Genomic DNA, 17,281 nt, shown 5'->3' on the forward strand with positions numbered 1-17,281 from the left:
CACAATGGAAATGAAGGATAAGACAGAATCAGACTACTTTGAAATCTGGGACAAATTTTATCACTCAAGGAGAACTGCTCGGGTTTCAAGTTAGTGTTAAGACAGAAATATATATAACTGTATTTATTAACTGTATTGTATGGAAGAAATATGTTTATATAGAGATCAAGAATTATGTATTAATTTTACGTACTAAGAGGAACAAACTGTTAGGAATATTTATTCTGGAATGTCACGTTATGTCCATTTTTGTTTTAACTGTATTATAAATAAAAAACTTTTTTAAAAAAAGCTACATTTTTTTCAGGTTTATGCAGAAGCCTGGGAAAATACATGACTGTAGTACTTAATAATAGAAAGTACTGTGCTCACGTGGCATTCAAAATACACTGCAAAGCGTATATCTGGAGTATCCTATCTCTCTGTCTGTCTGTCTGTCTGTCTGTCTGCCTGCCTGCCTGCCTGCCTGCCTGCCTGCCTGCCTGCCTGCCAATGAAGTTAATCAAACCTAGTTTTTAACTTGGCCTCACCATTAATTTTTAGCCCAAGAGCACTTCATTTCTTAATTTAATTTATAAGCTGCTTAGAGAATTTTTGATGAATTGAGCAGCTTATAAATTACAATGACAAATAAGTGGCACTGTACATATAATACTATGTGGAAAAAAAGAATTACCTTGAGAACAACTTTTTGAAGCTGATGAATATGCATGTTCAGCACAGAAAGAGGGAGCTGTCCACATGTGTGTTACTACTTCTTCAGATTTGATTGGAATTTCTTCATCACAGAAGAGGTTGGGCTCCAGACTGCTAGAAGACTTTACACTGGCATTGTCCTAAAGAAAAGTACAGCAGAAACATGAGATTATGGAGCGGGATCTAATCATTTTAAGACAACCCACCACAGGTTTGTTAACAGAATTACATTAAACATGGGTTAAGCCAGTGGCTTTCTTTCAGTTACTACAGCAATATATGGTTAGCTAGTTACAGCAGAATGAAAAAAGAGGATAATGCATTTTGCTTTTCTAAAAATATAAACTCTGCACTAACTTTAAAAAAAAAAATCCCCATATATTTTGGTGTGGAAAAGATGGGTGAATTTTATACAGAATAAATATGATATTAGAAAGTATTATTTAGCTTTTGAATGATGTATATTTAAGGGTAAGTTTTTGAATAACCTATGTTTAAGAATGGTAATTTCTGTTTTTATGTACTGGAGTTAAAGTGTTTAAAATTTTGTTTTTTGGATGTATGTATAATTGTTTGATGTTCATTTAAATTCTATGTTTTTCGTTGTTTTTAGCACTGTATTTAGCTCTGTGAAGTAGGGGGGAGGGGGTTGGGGGGTTGGGAGGGGAGAGTATTTTATTGTAAAATTTTATAAATTTTTAATTAAAAAAAATCCCAAGAGGCTTCTGATCATCTCTTTGTATCAAACAACTTTACAGTTATGGTTGCAAACTTTGTTACTGATGAAGTCTCACTGAAGGAATAAAACAATTATTCACAATTGTGAGTTCAGAAATGTTATTCCAAGACTAACCTTTATGTCATAGCCATATGCTTCTCTTATGTCTTCATCTGAATCTGTCTCCTCATCATCATAATCCATAGTCTGTCGAGGAGATGAAGATACACTACTTGTAGCCCGATTAAACCCAGATTGCTGAAAACTAGTCAAATGCCCCTATGTGAAGAAATACACTTTCTGAGTTAAAAAAGGCATCCAGTGAAACTTGTACAAGGTAACAAAAATTACTTGAGTTGATTAGCAGTTGCAAATCAGATTACAGGAAACTAATATTTGGTTTAAAATTATATTTCTAACAATAGGAATTGAAATTTCATTTCTAAGCTTCCATGACACAACTATAAATACTCTCCTTTATTCACAGATGCTGAGAACACCATAATTTCTTCTTCACTTTTATAACCATTGTCTGAAATATATGTAGAACTTGGTAATTGATACAGTACCTGAAAATATTAGAATTTTGTAGTCACTGAAGGCATCAAACAAAAACAGTTATCAGTGAGAATTATTAATAATCATTTGGAATTGATATATTTATATTTGTAAGATGCTAATTACATTGCTTGAACAAAGAAAAAACAATTAAAACCTTTTAAAAATATCTTTTTATGTAATTCTTGCTGGGAAGTGAGCAGAAATCTCCAAATAAAAGGCATTCCGCCTAACTATTTTTGCAATACAGTAGTGGCCAAAACTGTGGAAACCTTTTGGGAAAAGTGTACAGTAGAAATGCCACCTTTGGTTACGTTTCCACCAATTTTTCTTCTAATTTCTTTATAACTGTAGCCTTGTTCACTTAATAATACTATTTTACATCGCTTTCTGGGCAACCAGTCAACTTTTTGCACCATTACTTTAATTTTATTACGTTTTACAAGCTCACTAAATGAAAGAACACAAAAAAACCCAACCAACTTGATAGCGATCACATAACGCACTGACAAATGTCCTCCTCAGTTCAATACATGACATCAGTAACTGAATCCTACTGTGATCTGATTGGCTCATTGCCAAAACAAGATGACACCTGATTGGCTCTCTAAACACTCACGCTCATTTGCTACAATCAGATGAAGGAAAGCTACCTGATATCAACCTAAGCAAGTTGTGCTTCCTTTTTCTGGTTATTTGGCTATAACTTTTCATACAATACAGTACATATAATTGAATAAACTTTGTTGCATTATATTATTGATTAAATTATCTTTCCATTGATATATAATTTTATGGTACTACTCCAAAAAAAGTGGTGTTATTAGCCATCAAACCTCAAAAACACACTTTTCCCAAAAGGTTTCCACAATTTTGGCCACTACTGTACATAGCAAAGGTAGGAATACATAATAAATAGGCAATATTGTTGAACTGCATATCTTAACACCTCTAGTCAAGGAAATCAATGGCAAAGAATGGTAGGAATGCTAATGCATTAAGTACCTGAAGGGTCACAGATCACTGGAATAAAAATGAATTCAGTAGTAAGTGTATAGAGATGCAAATCCTAAAGGGATAGTTGTAGTAGGAAAAAAGAATAGCCAATAAAAAAACAATATCACATTAACTTTTTATTAGAAGTACAATTCCTGAGTGATAAAAATCTACTGTATTCATGTTTGAAAAGCTGTGCTGTTTGTAAGATTTTGGAATTTCCTGCACTGGAATATAACTATTTGTTCCTAGTCTTTGTAAAGTGTAAAAACCCTGCTAGTGAATGTGTATTCGGTTATGTTCTAAAAAACAACTGTGTTTTTATCATTTGGACTGGTTTAAGAAGTCTATACAAAAGCATCAACTTTTGGGTTCCAGAAGGAGAGCATTCAGATCAAACTAGGTGACAAAGCTCAAGCAATAAAGTCTTTATCCATAGGAAGAAAAGAGAGAATGCACCCAAGAAATAAACTAATACCTGTAAATCAGGATTGGCAGCTGCCTTCTGGAGTTCCGCGCTGATTATCTTCTCCGTTTTCTCGCGTGCTGCCTGTTCTACCATTCGCTGGCTCAACACAGAAAGTTTGGCCAATGCAGAAGATAGTTCATCGGTGGCCAGGGCTTGCCGTGCCCGATCTTGCCAGCTCATAGCTCGCTCTGTCAGGCACTGCAATGCTTCCCCCTCTGGCAACCGTACTGGGAGTTTTTGCAAGGACACTAGTAGAGATAAAATTGTCTCAAGACGAGGCCTTCGAGATCGCATGCAAAGCGGGCACAAGAACTTGACTTCTTTGGAAGGCCAGCTGGAGCCCTTCTTTTGGGAGCTCGTTTTGGGAAGGGTCACGCAAGTGCTATGAAACCAGTCTTTGCAGAGTTCACACTGTAGCATGAATCCACTGGCCGTCTTGCGGCAGATGCAGAACTTGATTTCTTCAATGCGATCCACCATCGTCATCTTGGCCAGGTTGGCTTCCCTGAGGGCGTGCATGGCTTCAACCTCTTTCTGCTCCCGGTCTTTGAAGACAGCCACCTTTTCAAAGGGGAGAATGGTAGAGAACCATTCAATGCATTTCATTGGCAAGACTCACATTCCTAGACTGGTCCAACGTTTTTTTTAACACACTGTGCTACAGGGGTAGGCAACCTTGGCTCTTTTATGACTTGTGGACTTCAAGTGCCAGAATTCCTGAGCCAGCCATGAACAAACAGAATACTAGTTCCAAGCTGCAACATTTTTAAAAATCTAATATACCTGAATCAAATAAAAAGACTTGTGAAAAATAATCATATGTGGAATCTGAAATCATTAACATTTTCAACAGAATACAGGTAGTCCTCGACTTACAAGAGTTCATTTACTGACTGTTCAAAGTTACAACGGAACTGAAAAAAGTGACTTATGACCATTTTTCACACTTACAGCATCCCCATGGTCACATGACTTACATTTGGATGCTTGACAATTGGTTCAGTGTGTTGGGGTCATGTGATCACCTTTTTGGACCTTCTCGACAAGCAAAGTCAATGGGGAAGCCAGATTCACTTAACAAATGTGTTACCAACTGACTCACTTAACAAATGTGGCAAGGAATGTCATAAAATGGAGCAAAACTCACTTAACAAATTCCTCACTTAGCAACGTAAATTTGGGGCTCAACTGCGGTCATAAGTCGAGGACTACCTGTATCATCTTTAATTACCATCTGAAACTTACTTATGAAGGTCTAATCTGGCTTCCATGTGGAAAAAGTTCATAAACAGAATTCTGCTGCAGAAAAAAAAATCTTGTTCCAAATATCCATCAACCTTAACTTCATCCATCACGAGACAAGAAACATAAGAGACTTTCAAAGATGGCTGCACAGTACTAGCAGTTTCGTACCAGTTGATGTGAATGACAAGTTACAAGCTGATAACCACAGCCTGCCAATCTACCTGCCAGACAGGTACAGACCTAAAATCAATACCTTCAGGAGAAAAAGATGCTGCTTGTCATATTGACACAGAGAGATAACCCAGTAATTCCCTCAGAGAAGACTGCTTGAATTGTTCTTTCCAAACAAAAAAAGTGCACAGAATCAATGGAGAGGAGAAACTGGAGAAAGAAGCAAGAGAAAATAATTAAGGTTCTTTTCAGCTCCCCAGGAGCCTCAGAATTGCTGGAATTTCCAGGAAATCCAAAAATAATTTTTAAAAAGGAAATATCTGTTTTGGGAAACTGCTAGATGTGTTGCATTATGTTTAATCTTGGTATTATTGTTCAGTGGTAAAGTCCCGATTCTATTTTCGGCATAAATTAGGGAAAGTTTTACTTGTATAACTGGAATATTTCTATAGAATCTGGTATTTTCTAATCTCTGTCTCTTTTTTAAAGTTTTTTTCAAATATTTTTTTAGCATTTGTAGCAGACTGCTGCCATCTTGTGATATGCCTGGAATATATCTTTTCCATTTTATTTTGGTTTATCCTTGGATGTTTGTTTGGCTGCTGACTGACAGCTCTATCTTCTTTAACAGGGACGCTCTGCATCTTAACATCTAAAGTTACCAAGAGTTATAAGTTACAAAGCAGGAGGTTCCATTATTATTATATAATAATGTGATATATGATATGCTATATGGTATGATATGGTATATATGATATAAATATTTATACAGAGAGAGGTGGCTATGAAAATCCAGAGAGTTTCTTAGAAATGTTAGAGGTATCCACCATTTTTGCCTATGGGCTCAAACCATCTATTATATCAGTTTATGTAAAGTAGGACCGCACATGCTTCATATGAGCTGTTTTAGAATGCATAAGACTATGAGTGACCCTCAAACCATGTGAACCTTTTCAAAGTAATTTCTTAAAAAAATGAAACTGCACTAACTAATTGAAGCCACCACCCATGTTTCTAGGCTCTTTGCAAATTCCAGAAGATTCTTCCAAACCATTTTCAGAATTTAGCCCTAAATATAAGATGTACCTTGCAAGATGTAAGATGGCTAAGATATTCTGCAGCAGTTATAACTACTGACACAGCACCAGATACCAAAGCACTTGCAGATTACACGTTTGTTCACAGTGGTACTCCAGCAAGAACATGTGATAATTCCAAATCCCAGACTTCAACTGAGGCTTTGTGTTAACTGACTTATATAGGTCAGTTAACACAATAATATATAACCGCTCACTGTGTCCAAACAGATTTAGGATTTCCAATGCCTTCTTGGTATTGATTGAAAAAGATATAGAGCTCAGTGTCATCAGTATTATCATCTCTCCAGTTGAGTTTTGCCTAGTAATTAAATTACTGGGCTATAAAACTTAATGTCCCCATATTAATCTCTTTTGCCAAGTTCTATAGGTGGGCTTTGGTGAGTTGACAGATATTTCTCAATTATGGGAGCTATAAATTTAGAGCTACAAAGAAAAATCAATTTGTGGTCAGTAGATTCTGTAATTATTACAAAATGAATTCATGTTTGCTAAAATGATCTGCACAACTACAATGTTCATTCTGTGCTCAAGAGTAAAGATTTAGCAGGATGTTCAGCAAAGTACGACATTTTGAAAACTCAAGAAAGCATAAAATAGGTTTTAAGGTTCAAAAATATGCTTTATTATAATATCAATAAGCTCTACTAGTCACTTATAAATCATAACTATGGGCAATTCCAAATGTTATCTCTAAGGATCAGGTGTTATCTCTAATATCCAATTTAAAAGTGTAAAAGTATGAAAATGTTGACAACTAAATAAAATACAGGATGCTTACTTTTAATAATAGTTGCAAACCTCAGAGATGTGTTGTTAGTAATGTCTAAGAGTTGACAACAACCTGATGACACATAATCAAAAATCAAACTTCAAAAGATTTGCATATGTAAAATGCAATTCTTAGAAGTTTCTTATCAATAAGAATACAATTTCAAAAAATTAACTTCTAAAAATTAAGGCTAATAATTATAGCATAAGCACACATGGTTCCAATTTTTTTTAAAAAAATGAGAGCTTATAAGATTGTAAACCTTGAAAATTCTATCATTTTACCAATGGAATTATTAGCAATACAAAACTCAGATTGAATTCTACTGAATGAATACCTTTCAATGGCTTGATCTTCCCAACAGAGTGAAAAAAATGTCATTCTAACATCTAATGGAGTTTCTATTACAATATGAGCATTCTAATAGCTATTAGTTATAAGTAATAACTATTCTAATAGCTCTAGTCCTATAAAATCTGGATTCTCCTAACCTCCAAAGAGGAGACAAATTTTTACTTCAGATTTCACCCTGAAATAATGGACCAACTCTCTTGCTTCAGAACCTTCTACATAATTGATGTAATTTATATTAATTGTTTAAGTCCAGAGTTATTTTATGTTATCTGCGTCAATTTGATATAAACTAACAGAAAATATATAGAAGCATCACTTATATCATTGCATAAATGAAGTAATTACATCAATACAATTCTGATTTAATGGATATTTGTATTTGTATTTAATAGAAAGCTTTTCCTCCAAGAGGTCCATTAAATCAAGATTTAATGCCTGTTCTAAAAGTAACAGGCTTTTAGTTTCACAGTAAAATAAAAGACACAGGAGCTTCCTACTGGGAAAAAAGAATGGCTAAAAGAATATGGGCCCTCACCACAGCTGCAGTATCCCTGTATTCTTCTACTCCATCTTCTAATTCACTCAAGGATTCCATGTCAAGATCTTTTTCCTTCTCCTTCTCTATCAGCTCCTTTACTCTTTTCCGTCTGTTCTTACTGCTTCCATATACACCAATGTCAGTTCGAGGGCTAAGAACCTATAATGAAAACAATAAAAGATCAGACATACAAATGTTTTTACAAAACATTTTGTTAAGAGCTCAGACTTGGCCACAATTTCAATGGGACCTGGGCTACGCTAATTTTAGAAAGACTTTTACAGAGAGTGTTAATCAAATGGAGATTGCTTTTAGTTTCAATAAAAACAGTTAAGTTTTCGAAAAGGCAATATGCTTACACAGCAATAAGATTCTATACAATTTGCAATCCTAATTGGGACCAGAATGTCCACTGCTAAGCAAGGAAACTAAGTGAGTTGCCCCTGATCTTACAGCCTCTTTTTTCTGCAGTTGTTAAGCAAATAACTGCAGCTAAGCGAATCATGTGGTACAAAACAAATGCAGTCTCACTTTGCTTGTGGGAAGTTGGCTGGGAAGGCCACAAATGGTGATCACATGACCCTGGGATGCTGCAACTGTTGTAAATACATGCCAGTTTGCCAATTTGTCTGAATTTTGATCATGTAACTGTGGGGATGCTGCGACGGTTTTAAGTGCGAGGATTGATCATAAGTCACTTTTTTTCTGTTCTTTATTAACTCTGAATGCTTGCTAAAAGAATGGTCGTAAGATGAGGACTACCTTTATCCCCTCAGTCCTATGCAAAACTACTGTTTTTTTTTAAACTCTTAACTTACATTTTTAAGGCTATACCAATCACTTGCACGAAAAAAAATCATCATCAACAATTGGAGAATTAGAACTTGCTGCTCTGGATCCTATTACATGTTTTCCCAACTAACCTGTAGAAGTGTGTAGCTAGAATTCTTCTTCAGAAAAGTTCGGCCTGTGCGTTCCCTCCACGCACGGGCTGCTGCTACCTGTGAGTCAACTTGGGGAAGTGCATCAAGACGGACAGGTATGAGGCGGCCTTTTGTAGACAGATTCTCAAGTTGCTCTAGATACGCATAATTACTTCCATTCTGCATGGATAAAAACAAACCATTCTCATCTATGCGCTCTCGTAACAGAGCAAAAGGAATCGATCACAACTTGAAACGTGATTTTAATCACTGCATTATTTTAAACCACATGTTGGTCTTCCAAGGTACCTACTACCAGGATAGCCAATGATAAAATGGGTTAATACAATAAAACATCCCAATAAACATGAACGCAAGATAATAAAATTACTGCAGAATAAAACTTTCTATTTTAATGAAGGGTGAAATTAACAAGGGGTTTTGTCCAAAATACATTTTTAAATTAAATTAAATTAAATATCGTTCATAGTATGTTTCGGTGTCATGTATGTGTTTCACTTTGAGAGCAGGCAACTAAATTTCATTTTTGATGTGTGCCGTTGTGCCCACAGTAAAAAAATGACAATAAAGGTTATCTTATCTTATATGGGACGAATGCAGTTGCGCATTATTACTCTCCTAATTAGCAGATGTCTTTTTATTAAAAATATTCAGACTCAGCAATTAACCCAGTATGAGTCCCTATAATTAAATTTTAAAATTAACTTGTATCTTAAAACAGGATCCTCACTTTATGTGAAACAAGATACCTTTTGTAGCAAGAATCAATAGTATCACAATGTTACTATTAAAATAGTAATGTTAGCTATTAAAACTCTCCTGTTCCTGCAGGCCTGGGGTTGATGTCCCCCCGGGGGGGGGGGGTGGCGGGATACAATTGGGACTCATGCATGAGTGAATGTACTCATTTTTATTGTTATATTTATTGTTTTAATTTTGTACACCGCCCTGAGTCCCTAGGGATTGGGCGGCATATAAATTTTATTAATAAATAAATACTATCTGACTCTTTATAATGAAAGGCAAAGGCAGTATCAGAACTCTTGCTGAACTCTGTGGAATTAAACATACTTGAATGGCCTCCACTTTGGCTGTCCAATCTCGAGCACGCTGCAGGGCTTCTCTCAATGCCAGAATGTTGGGCAGGTAAGCTGGAATATTCTTTGCTTCATTCACAATATTCTCCAGAGCGGCAATACTTTGTCGAGGTCTAAGAGTAGAGAAGAAAAAAAACATCTGGAACACATCCTTATTTCCTGGTCCAAATCAAAAATACATCTCAGTTATAAAACAGGACTATACCATGCATTGAATACCTCAGCGGCAACAGGAATAATGCTAATAATCTCACATATTACCTTATTTAATAGCTTCGTGGCATATAATCAAAAAGAATTCATCTAAAGCTAACAATTTCATAAATAATTCAACTGTGCCTAAGCATTCGTAATGCATTCTCTGGAATAATTCAGTTTTCAAAAGCTCCAGGAGGCCAAAACAGTGAGGGCAGATGTTCCTAATTTTAGGGAGAGTTGGAATAGAACACTATCACTATCACAATTGACAGACTTCCCAAAGATGTAAGAGTTGGGCAAATCGATTCCAGATGGAAAAATTGGTCCTGCGTATATCTAGATACCAAGCAATACAGGGCTTTCCAGATCAGAATCTGGAAATAGATTTGGGAATCCAGAATCCAGAGTACCAGTGTACTATAATCCAAATGCTGGTGACAAGAGCTAATCCTACTAAAGAAGGCAGAGCATTTAAGATTGGTTTCAGTCTAGAAAGGTAGCTCCACGTACAGCACATTGCATTAATCCAGATAAGGGTAAAGAGCTACAATGTCAAGGCCGAAAATGATTTGCTCAAGTGGATCAACAAGTTTAAGACAGATAAGGACTCCTCAAGCAGTCTACCCAATCTAACTCAGAGTCTGAAGCTAGAACACATAAACATGATTTCAAAAGACTTTCCTAACACTATCTTTAGAAAGGCTTAGCAATGTAATCTTTTCAGACATGCTGATTTCATTAATAAAAAATTTCTATTCCCCTCCCTTTATGATTTTATCCAAAGAAAATTGCATACCATATTTTGGTAGATAGCCTTTGAAACACCCTCAATTCCTGATGGACCCATAAAGACAATGAACAAAACACCCCTCACCTTGCTTGTAGGCAGACTTTGGCTTTTTCCTCCCACCTCTCTGAAACTGTAAGCACCTCCTGCAATTCAGCCATGGCTTTCTCCACTGCGTGGTGTGGTGCTAGGCCCACCCCTGAGTCTATCAGTTTCTTCATCAAATCCAAGGTGACTCTCTGAGGATCTGAAAGAGTCACCCGCACTTCATCCAGCCAACGTGCCTGTTGAAGCTCTTGCTTTAGGCGAGGTAATTCTGGAAGTTCCACATAGAGTCCAGAGCCCATGTCTATCAGCGTCTGCAACTTGGATGAGTCTGGGACCTCATCCATCATAGCCTCTTGGGCACGCTCGTGAAACTCTTCGACATCATCCAGCAGGTTCTTTAAAAGGGTTTAGAGCAAAGTGACCATTCAACACAGTGATAGACGTAATTACAGACATCAAATGAATATCTGAATGTTTTTAGCTAGATTTGTTTGAGGCAGGCAAAAAAAATAGTATTCTCAAAACAATTCTTGTAGCAAACAATATCAAATCAACCATTTACGTTAATGGAAATCACTTTTTGAGGGTTTTGAGAGGACCTAGAAACAAAATATTCACTTGCTCCAAGTACCTTGGTTCAAAACAACAGTCAAAATCTTAAAACGGAATTGCTGAAATTAATTGACTGAAATTAATACTTTCACCTCTGCACACATTTGGGCTTCCCAGAATACTGCAATAGTCAATTGATTACTATTTGTTTTAATTCAGCCCACTTCTTTAAACGAGAAACATCCACTACCAGTTGAATATCAATCTTTTTTTATTTTTATTGCACTTCAAGTGCACAAAAATTGTTAAAATAAAACTTATGACAGTTCAAAAAAAAATCCCTACACGAAACAGAACAGGAAACAATATTTGCAACTTCCCCCTTAAAATGTTGTCAAGAGACTCTAATGGCTTATTTTATAAAATTTCATTTTAAGAAGTATTTGTATAGCAACTTTTAACTCTATCCAAATGCAACCTTCTCCAAAAACTCACCTTTACTTGACGAGCCTGAGTGATGACACAAGGAAGACTGAACAACTGTTGAACAAAAGCTTTCAGTTCTTCTACAGTCAGTTTAGTCCGTGTCCTTCCACTGTCTGAATTCAGTCTATTATATAAAAGGAAAGAGAATAGTGTAAATTGCATGTATATTTCCTGTTACTAATTTTATATAGATTTTTACTTTAAAGCTTAAATAAGATTCATAAATTTACTAGTTTCAGAAGTATCCATCAAAATTGATGCTGAAAAGACTAACAATCTTTTAATAGACAAAATTAAGCAAGCTTAATCAAAGTTGACGTTAGTCTTAAAAGCTAGAATGGCTTAAGAGGTAGGAACAGTTAAAGAAAAGTGTCTTCCCATACAGAGGTAGTCCTTAGGTTATGACCATTCATTTATTGATTATTCAAAAGTTATGACAGCACTGAACAAAGGATACTTTCAATGTGTCCTCATAGTTCTGGCCATTGTAGCATCTCCAGCCGGCTCATGGTAATAACATCACAGCTAGCCACAGTCATGGGATTGTGATTTCTAACATTTTCTGCTGGCTTCCAACAATCAAGGTCAATGGAGAAGCCAGCATGAAGTTGGAAGTTGAGGTCATATGAGATCTTCACTTAACGATGGTAACTGGGATGTTAGCAATTGATGCTGGTAAGCAGCGTGGTCATATGACAATGTATCTAGTGATGGAAATTCCATTCCAAATTGCCCTCATAAACTGAGGACTACATTTCTGTTATTGTTAGAAGCTCTTCTCTGGATAGGCCATTCAGTGAAGTTAGACAAGTGCCATGAAGGAAAAGACCTCTTAATTGTTACAGAATTGTCATTTTGATTAATGCTGTTGAAGAACAGGCTGTGTTATTCCACTCTCACACAAATGTTTATAGTTTAATACTTTTAAGATTTGTTATTAATTCTCTATTACACAATAATAACATTAAATATATAAGTGAAGAGATAAAAATGTTCAGAAAGAATTAATCAGTTTAAGCTTAAATCAGCACCATGTCTGCATACTGAAGATATTTCAAGTCAAGGCACCATGTAGGAGAAGTGGCTTGTAAGTTCTGATGGTGAGATATTGACTTTCCATAAATAATCCTGACAAAGGGCAGATTTAGTACTAGGAAAAACACCTCTCTTTAGTTGCTTGTTAAAAACTGGCTAAAAATAATTAATACTGCAACTCCCAAATACCAATACTGCAATAAGTTTGTTAAATAAATTTGCAAACATTTTTAATATGTACACTTATTAAAACATTGCGCAAGTTTTCCAATTTGCTCACTCTTGTAATTTTTTTTTCAGAGCACAACTCAGACAACTGAAAATATTGCTTCCATTATTTTTGTCCTTCTGACAATATATCAGCTGATTTGTTCCACTTGAAAAGAGTCCATTTGGCAAAGGACAATTTATTATTTTATCAAAGAGCCGTGAACATTTCACGTGGCTGGTTTTAAAATTAAATGCCTGCTCATACCTGTGCTTTTGCTTTTTGCTCAAAAGCAGCTGGGCTACTGAAGCACAAGTCTCTGCCTCTTTCACAGCATCCCTTAGCTTACGGAAGAGGTCGTTCTCTGGATATTTCCTGTCTTCAGCATCTTCTAACATTACTTTCAGCTCAATCACATCTGCAAAATAAAAATAAAAAATAAAAAATTGGCTGTTAAGTCATTTGCTCCAATACAGATTTTACAGAATGCCCTAAAGCACGGTCAGCAACCTGCGGCTCCAGAGCCGCATGTGGCTCTTTGAGTCTTCTCCTGCGGCTCCCAGCCTCCTGCCATTTACAGAGACAGAGAAAGGCACTTGTACTTCCCTTCTCCCCCCCCCTCTCTCTCTCTCTCTGTGTGTGTGTAAAGAAGAGAGTGGCCTCATGCTGTTCTCGGACAAGCTGACAAGCTTATTTGGCAGGGCTCCTGCCTTTGCTGCGTCTCAGCAAGAAGCATGAAGCAGCAGAAAGCAGCAGCAGCTCTCTCTCTCTGACCCCTGCCCTAAAGAAAACGGCTAAGAAAATTTTAAAACTTATATTAATCTTTTTCAAAGAAGCAAACACAGTATCTGATTAATATTTTTGAGACCTATGTATATCATTTTACTGATTCTAGAGTATCATATAGAGGTTTTCCTGATTTTTTTCAGATTTTAATACCTGTGCATATGACTTTGCTTAATTAAGTTTGAACTACCTTACACAGTTGGACACTAGTTAGTCTAATATTCTTGAAATTCATGTATGATTATAGTTTGAAATAAACCTATTATTTCATCAATATTTAAGACTTAAAAAGGATTGTATGCCTGCTTAATTTATTTAATTTTTCATCTTTCCCTTCTTCCAAGGAGCTCAGGATGGCATATATCAATGTAATTTTAATGGTGTTATATTTAGCTTTCTTAAACATTGTGCGCTTATATGTGTGTGTGTATAATAAAAATACACATATACCATGTATTATAGCTTTATTACATATTAAAGATAAAAATAAAGGTTTTCCCTGTATAATCATGTCTGACTCGGAGGAGGAGGAGCTCATCTCCATTTCTTACTCGGAAGAGCCAGCATTGTCTGAAGACACTTCCGTGGTCATGTGGCCAAACATGACTATATGTCAAGGGGCACAGAATGCTATTATATATTATTGTCTATTAAATGAAAACTGTTAAGCAGTTAGTCCTCCTTCGGCGAACACTTGTTTAGTAGCTGTTTAAAGTTGTAACAGCACTGCATGAGGATACTTATCACTATTCCTCGTACTTGCAACTGTTGCAGTATCCCCATGGTCATGTGATCATAATTCAGGTGCTTGGCAACCAGCTTGGAATTACACAGTGAACTGGTGGTTCCCTTTCATGTTTCTTTACCCTCCAAATTTCCATCTACCATCCAAAACTTCTCTGAACAAGTCCCAGGGTCATATGATTGCTATCTGCAAGCTTCACTACCAACTACCAACAAGCAGTCAGTAGGCAAGAGTTTGCAAACAGTGATCATGCAGAATTCACCTAATGAGAGCAAGTTGAATTTCCACAACTGTTATTGTAAGTCAGTGGGCTCACACGATGTTTTGCTTCACAACTGCATCACTTAGTTTTGGAGCTGCTAGTCCCAGTAACCACTGTTAAGCAAGGATTATCTGTATTTTATTATATATGTTGCAATCTGGATAGATTTCAGATGGATGAGGTGATACATTTACATGAATGGGTTTTTTCTGGGCCTCCGGATTTTATATTCTTATCTGCCTACTTCTTTGCGGTTGGGTTAGAACAAACCGCATCAAAGGCTAAACCGGTACTAAAACACAAATGTCTCTGCTCCTTAAGTAACATTCTACATATTATATCATAATACCTATGTGGAAATAATTTTCTTAAATAATTGATTCAACTTTCATGTTTCGCTTTCCGAATTTCGGTTTGGAAATGTGATATTGTTAAGCTGGAACATTTTAATTTATTATCCAGAATTTCCCCGAACAAGTTTTTCTAGGAAACAAAAGCGCATCTAACCTTTTTTGTGGCTGAGATTGGCAGACAACGCATCTGTGACCCTGCTGACCCAAGTATCGTAAGATTGTGCTCTGACTTTCACTCCATATAGCAAAGAAGGGAAGTCTTCCAGTGGGTATCGATATCTGGAAAGAAACAAGAGCTTTCAAAGATCTTGCCACGCTCATTAAGGAAGAAGTGGGACAGATGTTACCATTCTGAAGCTGGTCACAATATACAAAGTCAAGGATTCCTTGCTGTTTTAACGGAAAAGATTGTCCCATTTTAAAGAGGGGGATGTTTGAGCAATATGGGGGAATCGTACCTCAGACACTTCTTCTGCATAGGGCATGAACACAAATCATTTGGATGACACAAACAAACAAGCCGCTCGGGATTACAGGAACATGTAAGGGCAGACAAGAAACAGGTGGTCCTGCAGGCTGCACACTGCCGCTCATCATCTGGAACCAGCTCAAACACCTCCTCCTCCGACATCAGCACTCCCTGGAGTAAAAATAGGCAAGATCTGATAAAGTTCTTAACCAAGAAGTGTGAGTCTTCCCTAAAGGGGGCCATACATTTTCTTTGTTCAGCCCCAACCCCTTCAAAATCCCCCTAAGCCAGGGGTGTCAAACTCAATTTCATTGAGGGCTGCATCAGCACTGCAGTTGCCCTCGGGGCGGCAGGGGGGCTGTGGATGGAGTGGGTGTGGCCTACTGGGTGGGCATGGCCAGCTCTACATCGTTCGCGTCAAGGGGGCCTGGGTAGGAGTGGACAGATCTGAGGGTCTCTGGCAGAAGGGGGTGGGACCGGGGCAAGCACCAAGGCATGGTGCATTTCTTCATTCCTCACAAAGGGTGACACCTCCCCAGCATGCACCCAGGGGGCAGGGCCGACGCGGCAGGGGCTGGTTCCTCGCTGTTTCTAGACGGCCTTGTGGAGCTAAGACTGAATGTGTTTCAGCATAGATGGCCACCACAAAATTGTACATTGGCTCCCAGCTGGCCTCGGCCAGGGCCAGGGCCAGGGCCAGGGCCAAGGCAGTGGGGGCCGTTCCCTCACTGTTTCCAGGATGGCTTCATGGGCCACATGAAACCTCTGGGCCTTGTGTTTGACATGTCTGCCCTAAGCTCACCATCTGTATAACACACTCCCTTAAGCGCGCCTCCTCTTCTGTCATGAGAGTCATTTCCTTGCAGACCATGGCAGCCAGCCCAACATCCAAACACTCAGGATCGGCAGCCATCTTGAAGATTAGTTCCTCATGAGAGAACACACAATGACGTCTCAGGCGTCGATAATGGTTCACACACTGCCGTCCAATTGGAAGCTAGAAATGCAAGGTACACAGACAGCTTTTGATTTAGAACAAATGTCCTAGTAGATTGCCGACCTATTTTTTGCTCCTGGCCTGACATACAGGAAATTAAAAGACAAACGGAAAAACAGATAAAATGGTACTAACTAAAGGCGTAGGAAATTACATCAGGCACTGTGTAGTTCAATACCCAAGGATAATGTTTCTAGAAGTCATAGTGACTAAAACTCTTCAATGAAATGAAAAATAATGACAAGGAAAATGGTTGAGTGATTGGGTGCAGGAAATGGATTTCAAGAGATGTAATTTTCATCTTAACAAGCCTGAAATTGCCAATCTCCAATCAACCTTTCTGGCCTGTAGCTGTATTCTTTCCCATCAGTTGACCAAAAAAAGCTACAGTGCAGTAAACATGAATAAACGCAACAAGACCCCAGCTTTTCATATTAGCCTAGGGAACCTAAGCCAAAATTATTGGATCAGAGTAAATTCAAAATTAAATGCACATGTACAATTTAGTTAAATATTTCAAATATTTAAATATATTAAATACTGGTAATAACATTGAAATAAAAAAATAAAATATTATTTTAAAGTGGCTCCTACCCACATTTTGGCTCAGGAGGCAAGATCCACCCCCACCCCCCCCACCCCGTTTTAGCCTTCTGGAAAAGACTTAAAACCTGGCTATGTCAAATGGCGTGGGGTCCTA

General features: G+C 37.2%; 1 protein-coding gene across 1 annotated transcript in view; it reads right to left on the minus strand.

Moving 5' to 3' along the window:
- Window positions 1-17,281, minus strand: part of KDM5A (lysine demethylase 5A) — a 50,255-nt gene that overhangs the window by 10,281 nt on the left and 22,693 nt on the right. Inside the window, exons 14-25 of the mRNA XM_039364137.1 lie at window positions 16,387-16,581; window positions 15,574-15,755; window positions 15,270-15,394; window positions 13,237-13,387; window positions 11,736-11,850; window positions 10,728-11,083; window positions 9,630-9,768; window positions 8,538-8,717; window positions 7,612-7,773; window positions 3,447-3,998; window positions 1,550-1,693; window positions 677-836 (exon numbers count right to left, since the gene is read on the minus strand). Coding sequence (XP_039220071.1) covers window positions 677-836; window positions 1,550-1,693; window positions 3,447-3,998; window positions 7,612-7,773; window positions 8,538-8,717; window positions 9,630-9,768; window positions 10,728-11,083; window positions 11,736-11,850; window positions 13,237-13,387; window positions 15,270-15,394; window positions 15,574-15,755; window positions 16,387-16,581 — 2,461 coding nt within the window. The remainder of the gene's footprint in view (window positions 1-676; window positions 837-1,549; window positions 1,694-3,446; window positions 3,999-7,611; window positions 7,774-8,537; window positions 8,718-9,629; window positions 9,769-10,727; window positions 11,084-11,735; window positions 11,851-13,236; window positions 13,388-15,269; window positions 15,395-15,573; window positions 15,756-16,386; window positions 16,582-17,281) is intronic.

The sequence above is a fragment of the Crotalus tigris genome, unplaced genomic scaffold, assembly GCF_016545835.1.
Source record: "Crotalus tigris isolate CLP2741 ecotype Arizona unplaced genomic scaffold, ASM1654583v1 scf7180000019663.277103, whole genome shotgun sequence".
Lineage (NCBI taxonomy): Eukaryota > Metazoa > Chordata > Lepidosauria > Squamata > Viperidae > Crotalus > Crotalus tigris.